Source organism: Sciurus carolinensis, chromosome 14 (assembly GCF_902686445.1).
Source record: "Sciurus carolinensis chromosome 14, mSciCar1.2, whole genome shotgun sequence".
NCBI lineage: Eukaryota > Metazoa > Chordata > Mammalia > Rodentia > Sciuridae > Sciurus > Sciurus carolinensis.
The window spans coordinates 8,467,663-8,482,787 of NC_062226.1; the positions used below are offsets into that span (position 1 = coordinate 8,467,663).

General features: G+C 57.3%; 1 protein-coding gene across 2 annotated transcripts in view; it reads right to left on the minus strand.

The window, feature by feature from the left end:
* Positions 1–14,673, minus strand: part of Lmx1b (LIM homeobox transcription factor 1 beta) — a 75,183-nt gene extending 60,510 nt beyond the window's left edge. For both annotated transcript variants that reach the window (XM_047524950.1, XM_047524949.1), the window contains exons 1-2: positions 14,117–14,673; positions 13,107–13,293 (exon numbers count right to left, since the gene is read on the minus strand). In XM_047524950.1, the coding sequence (XP_047380906.1) occupies positions 13,107–13,293; positions 14,117–14,255 (326 nt within the window). In that variant the 5' untranslated portion in view covers positions 14,256–14,673. The remainder of the gene's footprint in view (positions 1–13,106; positions 13,294–14,116) is intronic.
* Between the last annotated feature and the right edge of the window lie 452 nt (positions 14,674–15,125).

A 15,125-nucleotide genomic window follows, 5' to 3' on the forward strand; every position in this document is an offset into this window, starting at 1 on the left:
TATCAAGCGTAAATATGCTGGCGTTTTTAATAAAAACATGATGGAGGAAAATATTCAAAGCTCAATAATCAGAAGCAATTTGCGTGGTGAGCAGAGATGTGTCATATTCTGCCCCCTCCTCGCCCGGCTGTGCTCTGCGCCGGGCTGGCAACTTCAGACCTATGGCAAAAATAATGAACAGCAGTGAGGCTTGGAGATAGCCTGAGAAATATCCTGGAAAAGAAAAACAGATGCCAAAGAGTGTGGTGCAAAAGTCATATTTCATGCCTGACTTTAGAGAATGTTAATAAGGATTAGAACCATACTCCAACAGAACAACTATCAGTCAAGGCGGGGTAATTAATTTTGCTTCAGATCTCTGCTCGGGAAAATGAAAACGGCGAGCCTGCTTTCGTGGTACAGCGGTGCCACGGCCTGAGACCAGCAGAAGGAACTCCCAGAGCCACATCCTCAGCCCAGCCGGAGCACGGTGGTAGCTGGTGGCCCTTCCTGATTCGTCGTGTGGATTCGGGGATCTTTTCTGAATGGTAACATTATCAAATTCTTTTTCCCCCCAGTATTGGCTAATAAATATGATTAAGATAACACGTCCCAAACCACATGTCCTCAGCTCGGCCTCCAACATGTGGAGGACAGATGTGTCTTCCATGCACAGATGACCCAGCGGCTGTTCCCCTGAGGCAGGGACCCCAGGAGATGGAGCTTCGAGAGGTCCCAGCAGTCCTGGCAGCCTGCTGGCCTGCGGTGGCCCTGACCAGGCTGCTGGCCTCCCCATGACCTATGTAGAGAGGAAGAGCCAAGTCCAGAGTGTCTGGGAGTCAGAGATTAAAAGGATGGAGGGAGAGCAGACGAGGCCTGAGCTCACCTGGCCCTTGTCCCTCAATGTTTCAATTTAGAACACAAAATTCCCAAACCCACATGACCCAGAAAACGCTCAAAATCATTTGGTTGTTGAGGCCACCTGTCACCCCCTCTTAGAAGCCAGGTTCCTGAGACGTCAGCCCAGAGAGGACAGAGGCGGCCAGTGTTACTGCCAGAGGATTCTGGAAAGAAGTTGGAGTTGCTATGCTGACACCTAGCTGGGCAGTGTGCAGATAGGGGTTCCTGCTTCCGTCCTAGCCAGTCCTGGCTGCACCTGGGCCTCAGTTTCCCCACTGCTGTAAGCTGTAAGGATCTTGAAAATCTTCAGCTGGGACTTCTAAGTTGCCCAGGCTCTGATCCTCCTGCCTCAGCCTATAGAGTTGCTGGGACTAAATGAGGAGCCCTGTTAACTAGGACATTCTAAAGCAGCCTGAAGTTCCTGTGGGCGTGGCCCTGCTGTCCCATCATTGTCTCAGGGTCCTTGGAGGCCCCAGAGATGGGGCTAGGAGGCCTGACTTGCAGAGGTTGAGAGCCCAGCTCCAGGGCTGACCAGAACAGGCAGCTGGAGCAGAGGCCAAGCCTTGGGGCTGAGCAGAGCCCCTCCCACCCTGACCAAGCAGGGCCCCTGTCCTAAAGCAAGGTATGAGTGAGCCAAGATATAAGTGAGCCACCTTACCTTTACCTTGGGGCTAAGAGGAGGAATAGCAAAAGTCCCTCAGCCCAGCCCAGGACAGGCCAAAGGGGTTAGGAGGACTGGGAGGGCGGGCCATTCTATCAGAGTAGAGTGAATGAGGGAATGTCAGGGTGGTGAGGCCTCCCAAACCCTTGACAGCAGGGCACAACCCAGGAAGGACACTGGGACCAGGATGACACCCGGCTGCCTGCAGGGCAGGGTGGGGTAAACCTGGCCATTTGGAAGAGGCGGAGAGGTCTTTCCTTCCTGACCAGTCTCTGCTTCTGACACCACTCTGGACAAGCAAGGAGACCCTGGCTCCTCCAAAGCCCAAAGGGATCAGATCTGCCTGGCAGAGGAACTCTCTGTCCTAGGTCTGGAAGTCGCTGATTGACTCATGCCGGTTCTGGACCCGCATTAGAGCTTATGCGGTGACCGTCCCTACTGCAAACACGTGAGGCCTCTGTCCTGTTCCTGGTGGAGGAGCCAGGGCCACGGGTAGACACTGTGAGCCCAGGGTGCGGCCAGGCCGCTGATATGAACCATCTGCGTTGTCTTAGGCCGCCCCTCTGCCCACTGTCCCTCTGAACTCGGCCGGTTCCCGCGGGCCGTTTGATGCTCGAAGGGTCACAGACCCCCGCACACAAATCACTGCCGCGGGGCTGGGGGTGGGGCGGAGGCGCTGAAACCTAATCTGCAAAGTTTGCTCTGCCGCAGGCTCGCTCCTTCCCTCGCTTGCTCGACGCCCCCCACCCCTTTCCAAACAAGGCTTATTTTTCTTGCCAAAAAAACAAAGTTGGTATCAAGTGTTTCGAGGGAGAAAGTATCTCCCCTGCACCCCCCGCCCCACTCCACCACCCAAAGAAAGGGGCCGGTCGTTAGCTGAGCAGGATTGCAGAGGGGTCGCCGGGAGAGGACGGTTGGGAGGTGAGCTCTGGGCTCCATGCCCATGCGTCCCCTTCCCAGCTCCCACTGGCCCCATCCCCTGCTTAATGGCGTAGATTGGGACTGTCTCTGGCCCTGCCCTGTCCCTCTGGTCGTCCCCCCCTACCACCCCCGCCCCGCCACCCCGCCTGGATCCGGCTCCCTCCATCGGAGCTCCCAGTCCCAGCTCGGCGGGAGATGGAAGCATCACTTCCTGCCCCTTCTCCCTCCCCATAAAACAACCCTTGCCTGTCGCTTTTACGAGGTGACACCCTGCTCTCACCCCGATCCTCCCAGAGCCCGGAGTCCGGGCTCAACCCGGGAGGAGACCGTGTGCAGTCAGGCGTCCCCGGAGCACAGCCAGGGCGCAAAGGGATCCTCGGAGCACAGTCTAAGAGCTTTAAAAGGAGGCCCAAAAGCCGGGTATATTAGAGGCAAATTCCTCCGAAGGTCCCCCTCCTGCTCCGTTGACTCTGGGGCCTTCGGGCTGAAACCCTGGGAGCCGTTGGGGGTCTGTAGGCTAATGTCCCCGGAGGGGCGCAAAGCGGATCCTGGGAGCGCACGGGTTTCCTTTGCTGGGTGTTGGTTTTGCTTTTGGTTTTTTCAGCCGGTGCATCGACCCGGAACCAAGCGTTGCCGCTTCTCCGTAGCCCGCGGCTCCCCACTGTGCCCAGAGGCGAAGGCCGGTGGGTGTCTAAAGTCCATGCCTCCCGCCCCCGCGGCGCGGGATGGAGTTCTAGTCGTCCAAGTAGGCAGCTGGGGCTTGGACACGGCGGAGACATCGAAGGGTGGGTTGGCGGACTGGGCTGAGTCTGCGCGACCCGGGCGCCGCCGGAAGGACCTGCAAACGGTGGGATGAGGATGGTGGCAACAGCAGTGGCGAGAATAAAAGGCGCCACCGCCCCGGCGGAGAAGCGGGTTTCCGCAGGGGTCGAACAAAGGAATTCGGCCTCTGAAGAAAGAGGCCGAGCTCGCAGCTGGGAATAGCAGCCCTGGGGACCTGCAGAGTGCGAGGGCTGCGAATTTAGTCCCAGAGGTCCAACGAAATCTGCCCCTCGGAGGACCCCAGACTGGTATCTCTATACTCGTTAAGCCGGCTTTGATAAGGGTGGCGGGTTTGCGTCCCCAGCGTCACCTTCCCTGGGAAGAGGGGACCGAGTGGGCAGTGCGTTCCATCAGTGCAGGCAAAATGAAAATAAGAAAAAAAAAAATCTCTCCACGGTATTCTTTGGCCTGGGGGGCTACTGTCCCCATTTCCCAGACGCTGCCAATTGAGGCTCCAGCAAAGCACCCCCATCCTCCACCCTGCCGCAAAGCCCTGTGGGCTCCAGAGGCCCAAGCACTCTCCGAAATGAAAGGCTCCGGGGGGCTGCAGGGCCCAAGCCCCCTCCTCCCACCGCTCTCGGAAGGGGTGGAGGGGACACGGTTGTAAGGTGCTCGGCTTCTTTTCTCTGCTTGACATGAATAAGGGGATTAGGACGGCAAGTTTCCGTCGTTCACTCCGTGGGACAAAAGGTCCCGCGGTTTGAGCGGTGCAGCCTCTGATTAAACGACAGAGCCCTGTCACTCAGCACCATCCTAGGTACTTGTGTTCCTGACATAATCTTATTAGAAGATAAAACCGGCGAAATCCTTTTCATAATGAAAAGTTACATTTAATGGCTGGACTCGCCCCCACTCCCTCCCAGACCCTGCCCTCCTTCCCCCGTTGCTGTTGGATATGGCTCGCCTGTAATTGGCATTTAAAGCACCAAGTCCAGGAGAAAAACGGGGTTTAGGGTTTTTGTAATCCCCCTAAACTGTCTTTGTTCGAAATCTCCACAGATACAAGTCTGTTAAGAGTAAATATTTGTGGATTGATACAACCACATTTCCCCCCTGCAAACCAAATCTGAAAAAAACCCGCAGCCGCCCTCGGGCCCGGGCGCACGAGGAGGGGGCTGGGGTCCATCGGTACGCGCTGGACTCCGGGAACTCGGTTTTCGGGCCGCCAGTTCTCTCCAGGAGCTTGGAGACTTTGCACATTTCCCAGGCGGGAAAAAGGTCTTAGACTTTTTTCCCCCCATCCAAATTTCTGTTCCCTCAATAAACAAACCTCACGAACTCGATGCTTTCGATGCTTTCGGGCCTGCCTAAGGGGGTCGGCGGGAGGGCTTGGGGAGGGGCAAGGGCTTTTCTCAACCCGGAATGAAAATTCGAACTCTCGTCACCCGCCCCGCTCCCTTCCAGCAGGAGCCTGCAGTGGTTCCGAGGGGGAACCACTCCAGGGCCTCCGGACGCCCCAGCCGGCAGGTCATCCCGAGACCAGCCCAAGAAAGCCTCCGAGTCGCCAAGGAGCCCCGAAAAGCGAAGAAGCCCGAAGACTGCGGCGGGACCCCGGGCTCCCCGCTCCAGCCCAGCCCGGGATCGAATTCCTTCATAAATCAGCGGCTGGGTGAAAGGGCTCCGCTTTAGAAAGGGCAGGACCGTGTGCGCGTATTAGAGCGCGCGGTTCCCAAATCCGGGCTAAACCCCTGGTGACACCGAAATTCATCAACCTCCCCTGGCGCCCCACGCTCCGCCAAAGGAGCCCGGGAGCCCTAAGCCTGTGCACCGTGCTGCCCCACTCTCAGGAACCGCAGAGGAGACAGCCTGGAAGAGGGCGCGGGTGGAGACTGCTGAGAGCCGCGGGCCTGTGCGCCCGGGCGGTGAAGGAAGCTCTCCCACGCGGGAAGGCTGTTAGTCTAACCGTGTTTCTCCTTTTTTCTCCCGGCTGGCCCTATAGGGGGCATTCAGCGCCAGAAGGGCAGTGACCTCTCACCTGCCCTCATCCTTCCAGGTGGGCACTTAACGGGGAATCTGAACTGTCCAGATTGGGCATCTGAAGCTTCCAGGAGGTCAGGAGTAAGGAGTAAGGAGATCCCAGTGGGGCTGGGAGTTAGACACACCTGGTGGAAGTTATTTAACTTCCTCAGCCTCAGTTTCCTCACCCATAGGTAGAGCAGGAGCAATAAGGCCAGTGAACTTTGCAGGCGCTCACCAAATGCCAATTTCCTTTCCTTTCTGTTTGCACTACTGTGGCCTGCCCCTCTGGGGTAATGCTGTGCTCCTACAAGTTCATGCTCAAGAGTCTGCTGAGAAAAAAATGGGACCTGTGCACCTCAGTAGTTCTGGGAGACCATCCACAGGCTGCCTCTGCTGCCAAGGAAGTCTCTGGCAGCCAGACCTGCCCCATTCCCTTCTCAAGGGAAGAATTCAAAACACAGGACCTGGACCTGGATGAGGAGCAGAAGGGTAGGCGAGGCCCCTCTGGAGGCCTGTTCTGGAGGGTTCCATTTCTGGGCTTCCCACGCAGGGTAGACAATGCATTCCTGCCTGGCCTGGCTGCCTCCTGCTCGATTCCCCACAGGAAAGAAGAAGACATACATTGACTGAGTGCTCCAAACAAGCTGCCACCTTTGGGTTTATTGCACTTTATTTTCAGAGCACTCCTAGGAGATTGGAATTATTGCCCCCATTTCACAAAGGTGGAAACTGAGGCTCAGGAAGAGCTGCCAGTCCATCCCTCAAGGACCTTGGCTGTGTCACTAGGAGACAGCTGTGATTGCCAACAAACTTACTCTTCCTTTAAGAAAATGTGCCCCGCCCAGGGCCCTTCTACTTGGAGGTCAACTCCTAGCATCTTGATCGTCTGATCTCTGCAGGCTTAGGCAACTCAGACCTGGGCTAGTGCCCACACTGGACAGCCCAGTAACTATAGCAATCCTGGCGTCACATGACAGGAGTCACCGAGTCCCCCCTCTCCTCAGCGCAGCAGGCGCAAAGGAGGAGGGAGAAGGGGAACAGCAGTCACACCCAACTTGTCCCAGCACTACGCTGCTCCTCCTCTCCCGTCATCGCTGCCGAAGCACCAGCACTGCAAGGCGCCCGCCCTGGAGGAGAGACCCCTGGCGGCTCTGTGTCCCAGCACACTCAGCTACCTGGCATCTTTCTTCCACTACCCAGTAGCTCCGTGGCCTCCACAGTCCTGCCAGCCCTGGTGGGCACCTCTGTTGCTCTGGGCAGCGCTCAGAACCCTCGCTGCCCAGCTGGCAACCTCCCCACAGTTCCTGGGGAAGCCTCTCATAGCACCAGCCCAGCCAGGAAGCAAACATCTTTGTTTCTTCTGGAACCAGACTCCAGGAACCGGGCTTTTTCCTCAGCAGCACTTCCCCCAAGTTCACCAAGCACCGGGCCAGCCAGGTGCTCTGCCATCAGCCAGTACACTCATCTGGGGCCAGTCCGAGCCAGGCTCTCAAGACAAAGCCTCCCCCTCCCTCGTGCCCACACAACCTGAGACCCCCCTCCCCTGGCAGAGCCCCAGGGTCAGCAGGGCAGGTCCAGGGGCTGCCAGTCAAAAAGCCGAGATGGATACAATATTGCCCAGGGAATAACAAAGGAAGGGCTCACGCAGAAATTTATTTGTACTGATCAGGAGAAGCAAAAGGTAAAGGGCAAGGAGGAAGTGCTGTCAGCCAGGCCTGAAACCCAAGAAAGTTGCCATTCGGAGCACAGTGGCCCCTTATACCCCAACGCTCCACACCACAGCAGTAGTTAAAGCAAACACAGGCCCTTCACTGCCCCGTCAGTTACACCTTCCCCCCAAAATTACACAAACTTTGAAACATTTTTCTGGGAGAAGATGGATGTTTCAGGAGACTTGAGGTCAAGGCTGGGCTGTTTAAAGTATATTATTAACAAATAAACATTTACTGCAAAAAAAGGAAAAAAAAGAGAAAAACTCTATAGGCCACCAGGGAACCAAATCATGTTGCTTTTGGCATCAAATGACAGGAGACATTTATGACATGAATGGAGAACACCAGCCGGCCGATGAAATGGCAAACGTCTGCCACTTTGCTTCCTCTGCCTTTCTGAATCAACTTTTTCAAATATGGTTTTCAGCCTCACCCCCTGGCTACCTCACTGCCACCACCTCCCCACTTCTGACTGCAGTGGCAATACATACATATATAATTTCGGTTTTGCTCTTTGCTGCCATCAGCACAGAATCTGGGGGTTGGAGAGGGTCCGAGGAACTTCCAGCTGGGTCAGCCAGAGAGCCAAGGGCCTTGAGTCCTGGCACCCCAACTGACTGACAGCTCACAGGCAGCTCCTGGGATGGGTGGACCATCTCCCGCCTCCTTCCCCCAGGCTGAGGCCTGATTGTGGTGTCCAACAAATTGGAAGTTATAACTCATGTCATTCAGAGCATTCTCCATCCTTCTGTGCAAGTGATGCCAAAGGAGGGCTGTTTTCCCTGCTTTCTCCTCTTTCTTTTTAAAAAACTCCACTGCCACAGGACAGAGACGGCTCTAGTCCAACATAGTACAAACCTCACAAGGTCACCCAGCTTGAGCAGGAGGGCCCCTCTGACCTCCTGGGATAGTGTTCCCCTACCCTTGAACTCTCATCTCCTTCTGAGAAACATCCAGATCCCTGGATCTCTCACCTACACCCCCCTCTTCTAGATCCCACCATCACTAAGCTCAGAAGTGTTGGTTGAGCTCTATTCTGTCATTTGAATCACAGTAAGTATGAACAGTTCTTCAAATATGAAATCATATTATTGAGTATGCATTTCCAAGTGATATGTAGACCCTGGAGATGCCAATTGTTCCCCAGTGGAAATTCTGTTGCTTTGGGTCCAACTGCATGCCCCCAAGGAGGAATGAAGCAGCACAGAGACTCCCCTGTACCTGACCTTCCTGCTAATGCACTCACTGCTGGCATCTGTCCTCATCCTCAATCAAAACTTTTCCCACCTCTCTTGAGGTGCTGGAGAGGATCAGGGATCCCTTGAAGCCTCACCAAGTGCCCTTTGTGGTCCCCACAGCCACCCTGAAGAGTGATGTTATCATCCCCAATTTGGTGATGGAGAACCCAGGCTGAGAGTGGGCAGACACTTAGCTCTGATCAATAGCCACTGAGTGTTAGGGCTGAACCCAGCTCTGACTCAGTCTGAAGTTCTTTTCATGGTGTGTGTTTTGGGGGGCAGGACCCTCACAGTGCTCTATCAGGCAAAGGGAGTGGCTTCCCCAAGGATACACCTCACCTTCCCTATTTAGAGAGGGCCAAGACAAGCCCAGCACTTCAGCTGCACCTTAGGCATGGAACCTGTCCTAGTCTGGTACCTGCTTTGAAGACAAGTCATTCCCCCGCATCACTATTGTTATAATGGCAACAATAGCAGCACTATTTTCCAGAGTGTTCATAATATGCCAGGTATCCGATGCCAAGTCCTCTGGAGTACCTTATCTGGAGTCCCTATAAGAATACTTCCCCCCAGGTGGCTAAACCTCAAGTACAGAAGAGGATCTGCTAGGTGCCAGGGTTCTGGGCAGGAAGGAGTTGAGAGTAGCCAATTGTATACCCCAGAGTAGATCCTCACAATTGACTTCCCCCATTTGAGAAAGATTCGGCAAGCAAATAAGGTCGCGCCAGCCCCAGCGTGGTGAAGAGAGGGTGAGCCGGGAGTCATGGTGAATAATGCCTCCGCTGAGCATCGATGACCGCAGCCTGCAGCCTCGGGATCGCCTTCCTGTACATTCTGCACACAGCCAAGGCACTGGGATTAAATGCAGAGACGCCCTCTAAGAGGACAGAGGGGCCCCCAGACTTGGGCTGGCAGACCTCCCCCTCCGAGGTCCCCCTCCTTGGGCCCCCAGGGAGAGCACCCAGCAGGTCTTTTTGTCAGGTAAAACCGTGTCTCCTTCTTGCAAGCCCCTTGGTGTCCAAGACCCTCTCCTGGCTGTGCACAGGGGTGTCTGCAGTCCTGAATTAGTCCTGTGGGGAGCCATGCTGGCTGGGGTGCCCACTAGGAACCGGGTACGGCTGGTTGGTGAGTGGCTCCCTGCAGAAAGGCGGGTGGGAGGCCTTCCAAACTGGGAAAAGCAGCAGCCAGAAGAGGCTGGCGTCTGGCTTTGTTCCCCTAGTGCCACACCGGCACACTGCTGGGGCTCCACTCGAGGTAAGCCTCCCAGGAAGGCCCTTCCCGGTGTAAACACTTCCAAGGAAAGGAATGTGCCGGGAGGAGCAGTTGGGCCACGGGAGCCACCGCCAGCTGCCGAAATTTTGAAAACACCACCCCAGGACTCAGAAGGCTTTTGGTGAAACTCAGTCAAGGCCCTAATGCCCCTTTCTGCCGAGGTGGGCTGGGGGCATCCTACTTGGGCAGGCGAGCCCAAGGGCACCCTGGCGGACTCAGCGGAGCCCGGTACCCGGAGCTGCTGGAGGCTCAGCGCCCCGGCAGGCCTGGCCGCGGAAGCACGGGTGAGCCTCGGCTGCCCGGGTGGAGCCCGGCCAGGGCAGGAGCCCCGCGTCCCTCCCGCGCACAAAGGCTCCTGCTCTCACACCAACAAGGCTGGGTCGCCAGACCTGGGAGCTGTATTACAAGCGATTAGACTCCATTTTGTGACAGATTTTTGGACTCTCCCACCGACCCTCCCCGCTTCCGGAGCCTCCTCCAGGAATTCACCACCTCCTCAGGATAGAAAGCCTTTCCAGGCGAGCGACGGACGGACGGCAAGAAAAGAGAGTTACATAATTCTGTTGGCCAAGGAAAAAAATGTTGGTTGGGGGGATGTTGTCATTTTTGTCTTTCCAAAACCCTGGGTGGAGGACGTGGAGAGGTGTTAGCGGTCCTGCGGAGGCCGGTTTCCTCCCGGTTCTAACCGGGGTTTTGTGTTCAAAGAGGCTAGGCTGACACTGATTTTTGTTTTGTTTTGTTTATTAGAAGGAACCCCCCAAAAACAGAGAGGACAAGGAGACTTTAAGTTACAAGTGAAAATGCCCAAACTCCGCGGCCGCAATGTGCTTTGCTCGACTAGGCCGGATGAGAGGGTTTTATCAAATGCTACTAAATGCGCCCAAACGTCCATTAATCACCCCCGTGGTGCGTAAAATAACTTTGCGCGTCTGGGTGCCCGGGATCTTTGAGAACAAATCGAAAGGAGGCACAGACACAACTAAAAATGGCAACCTCTTTCTAAGGACCGACCCTGCCGGTCCTCGCAGCCGGGTGAGGACGCAGTTTTTCAAAAGTTGGGCGGCCTGGGGGGGGGCGGGTGGTGTTAATTTCCCCGTACCGCTGACGCTCAGGCTCAACAAAATGAAGAAGGCACGTTTCTGTGCCCACTTGCCTGGATTCCCGTCTGAAAAACATTTGCGCACAGATGAAATAAATATGCATCTGCGATTCTCAAAGAAAAAAAAATCGTGAATAAAAATATTTTTATTGTGTATAGTACACTGCTTTCTTGTGAGCTCTCGCCTGCTTGGCTGCGCTTACTCTCCCTGGTAAACGCTGTCTCCAGACTCACTGGGGGATTTGTGCCCAAGATTGTCTTGATAACCCCCACGCAGCCACCCCGCCCCAGCACAGCCGCAGCCCGCCCGGCCTAGTGCAGTTACCTAATTGGCATTATTAGAAGAAAGAGGAAGACGTAGGAGGAGGGGACTGTGAGCAAAGAGAATAATGCCAACCCCTCCCTCCCGCAGGCTTCAGCCTCACAGGACCCAGACTCTCAGCATTGGGACCTGAGATTTCCCTTTGGACAAAATTCATTTCCAACACATGGGACTGCACTGAAGAAGCAGGCTCTTAGGGGACTTTTTTCTTTTCTTTTTAAAATAAATATACATTGGACAAAGCAGTTGCAAATGTTTAATTGTTTTGTAAGATGAGGGGGTTAGTTGGCTCCTCGCTAAGGGAATATGCAGCTCAATGTGACTTTGCGGTTCCGTGCCTACAGAACTAGGGGGCATGCTTGCTTGCTTTTGAAGAGAAGCCCTATCATGATTACAGGGATAAATATGTACAAGAGGTTGGAAAGAGTCTTTCCAATATGTTTAAAAAAATTTAAACCACGCAAATGTTTCAGAGACCCATTTCTACTTTCCCCAGCCTCCTGGCCCCACGTGTTGAGTTGCTGAAGCCAGTGCCTGAGTTGGGTGTAAGTGGCACTGCCAGAGCCAAGTGCAGGGTCAGGCAAGCAGAGCAGGCCAGGGGGACAGGGTGTGGGTGGTTTGGAGGCTGGTGCACCCCGTGGAGGTGCCCCCAGCCACATCTACCTCATTATATTTGTGCTTTATGCCCAACTATGGGTGAAATAAGTGGCGGCCTTTCCCTCTCCCAGAACTACGATCATATCAGTCCAGGGCACCATCCAGCAAAGACTCGGCCCATAGCCCTGTGCTCAAGTCTGGTTACTCCATACAAAGGGAGAGGCCTCAGCTGCATTTCTGTAGAAACTGCAAAAGAGCTGAGGCTGTGTACAGACCCCTGTACACAGTTCCTGCCAACAGAGCCCTCAGTGAACAGGAGCAAGGTGCCAAGAGCAGCTCCTGTCTGTTCCCCATAGTAGGGGACTGGTCAGTGCCTTCAGAGTAGGACCTGTACCCTCTGTAGGACTCTGGTGTGCAGTCCCACTAATTCCAGGCCCCAGTCAAGCAGTTGGGATGCTCACCTCCCCACCAGGCTCTGGATTTTGGGACAGTTCTTGAACAGAGTAGGAAGGCTACACTCATCACTAGGTATAGGCAGCCCAGCCTCTCCCAGAGGCTTGGGCACACACAGCCCTCTCTGAGCATCAAACCACCTGAGCAACCTACCCACCCTAGAGCTTCATCCAAGATGGCTTTCTGGGCACCACTAAAAGTTCTCCCAGGCACCCACAGCTCTCTGCAACACCATTCTAGGGGCCTCCACAACTCTTTCAACTCTGGCTCCTCACTGCCTCCCTTTCAATCCTGCATGGCACAAAACCCAGCAGGTCAAAAGAAAACGCCTGCATTTACTCGCTATCCTCCATCTCTAGCCATATAAATCCACAATCACAGGTAAACAGAAAAGTCAGTAGATAGGGCTGAACCCACACTGGCTTAAATCTGAGGTTTGGACTATACCAGAACAGAGTCCACCACCTCTCTCCAACACACACTGTAAGAAAGGGGCAGTCAGGGGATGTCTGATTTGGTCAGCCCCCCACACACAACTGGTAGTCCTGGACTGCAGCTTGCCACCTCCTGAGATCCTCTCCCTAGACTGCTTCTCCAGCCAAGGGGGGAGGGGGAGCAAAACTCCCGCATGGAACGGTTTGCAGAAGATGAACATCATTTCTCTCCATCAGGGACTAAAAGGGCAGCCAGGGAGCCTGGCAGGATGGGGACTTTCACGGCTGCTAAGGCAGCTCAGTGCCCAGTACACCACATCCCTGCTCCAGAAATCCCAAACCCCCACAAACCCGGCTCTCGGGCTGGGGAAGCACACCTCCCGAAAGCAGCGCATTCCTTTGAAATGCAATTCTTGGTCCCCAATTCAGGCCTCAGTGGGGCCAGGCCTCTTCCCCGACCCCCGGCATCATATACGCCAGTCCGCCTAGGGCCTTGTCTTGTACCCCACCTGAGCGGCTCAGCACAGGTTTCCGGGGGAAAACGGATAGCATCTAAGGGCCACTCCACCAGTGCCGACCGGTGTGGATGGTCCGCCACAGCCCCCAGAGCCCTCGGAGCTGCTGGGCCCAGCGGAGCGCACAGTCGGCAGCGCGGACTCGGGCCCTGCCCGGCAGGGGGCCGGCCGGTCTCGAGTGCCGGGCGGCGGCGGGGAAGGAAGAGGACGAGAGGCGCTTACTGTTGGTAGTCTTGTTTGCAGTACAGTTTTCGATCCCGGAAGTAGCAGCTGGTGGTGAGGGCTTGCTGACACGCCGCGCACTGCAAACACTCCTCGTGCCAGGACGACTCGTTGACTCGCATCAGGAAGCGGTCGGAGATGGGCCGCTGGCAGCCCTCGCAGACGGCGGGATGCGGGCAGTCTGAGCCTGCAGCGCACAGGGCAAGAGCCGGGCCATCAGCGCAGCCCGGCCCAACCCCGGCGTCCCGGTCGCGCGGTGCCCGCAGCCCTCCACTTCGAGGGCACGGGCGACCCGGGAGCGCCGCCCGTTGCCTGCGGTCCCCCAGCCGCCGCGCCAGGGTTCGGGCAACCCCAGCCAGTTAGTCCCAGTCCGTGGGCTCCGGCGCAGAGAGGCCGCGGGCCTCGAGCCTTGGCTCGGCGCTGCGCTCTCCTCTTTTCCGGAGATTCAGCGCTTGGTGTTAAAATAAGCGAGGAGCACGACGCAGGGTGCCCGGCTGCGACTGGGACAGGCGTGTTGAGATTGGGGCACACGCTGGCTGACACGCCCCACGGTGGCTTCGTGATCTTCTGTCCCCAGTCTCCCCCAAACCTGTGGTTTGGATGACCCACGGGACTTTTTTCTCCTAGAAGCTCCCTCTCCTCGGGCGACCTGGCACTTCTCCCATGCTCGCCAAGGTGACTACTTGGTTCCTCCATCACCCCTGTCACCCGCTGCCTACCCTTGCTGGGAGTAGAAGCTCTAGAACCTAGGCCCAGGGAAGATGGTGGGTGGAGGCTGGAGCTGTCCTGTCTCCTGAGTGATGTCCCTGAACACTTCTGTCCCCTCATGAAACCTGTCTAGGCGTGCTTGTTGCCCCTCTGGTATCAGTCCAGTAGTCCTGTCCCTGTACCTCCTCCCCATATCTGTACACCCATTTCCTTCATCCGTTGGCCGGGACGCCTGTGTGCACCGCGGACGACGCCCCTGTCCCCTGCCCATGACCACTCGGACTCTATGACCCCGCACTCACCCAGCAGCACCCCTAGAGTGGCGGGCCCGGGGCGCAGGGCGTGCTCCTCCATTTTGATGCCGTCCAACATCTTGGCGCAGTCCGTCTGCCCGCGAGGGAAGCACCTCTCCAGCGACTCGGGACCTGTTGCTATATCCATGGGACGCGGGGCGCGCTGCGGACCCCGCTGGCCGGGCTGCTCGCCCGCCCGCCCTCCGGTCCGCCGTTCGCCGCCGCCGCAGCCCTGGAGCCCGGGAGGCGCGGCCCCCGCGGGGCTGGGGCTGGGGCTGGGGCTGGGACTGGGGCTGCGGCTGGGGCCGCCCGCTGCCCCAGGCAAGCGTGGAGCGGCGGCGCGCTGGCCCCGGGCCCCGGCGTCGCGCGGGCGGGCCGGGGCGGCTGCAGCCCGCGCCGCGCTCTCCCGGGCACTTTCAGCCACGCGCGCCGGCTCCTCTGTCACCTGCTTGTCAGCCCCGGAGCCCGGCTGCGGCGGCGGCGGCAGACGGAGCCGCGGGGAGGAGGCGGCGGCCGCGGCGGCGGCCGCGGCGGGCGGGGGAGGGGGCGGGGGTGCAGGGGCGGCCCCGCGGGCTGGGGGGGCGCGGGAGGCGCAGCGGGGTCCCGGGCGGGGCGCAGCGGGCCGCGGGGCTCCGGGCGCGCTCCCCGCACTACTCCAGTGCCATGGTGCGCCCGAGGAGCGGCTCGGTTTAGAGCTGGGGTTGGCGGCGGAGGGATACTCCGGCCGGGAGCCGCCTCACCCCTCCTCAAACTTCCTGACATTTGAACTCATTGGTGCGCCTCGTATCCCTGCGCCGGGATGAGCCGGCGGCTCCACGTCAAATAGTGCCGTCGCCGCCCCCCCACGGGAGGGCTCCCCGAGCCCCCGCCTGCGCCCCGCGCTACGCCTGGCCCTGAGCTCCGGCGCTGGCTCCTCAGCCCGGCTGGCCGCCCCGATGGTCCCTCTCAGAAATTTGGGTCGCCTTTGAAACCAATCCTCTGCCCCACCCCCTTGAAAAATTGATTTGGGAGTTGGGGA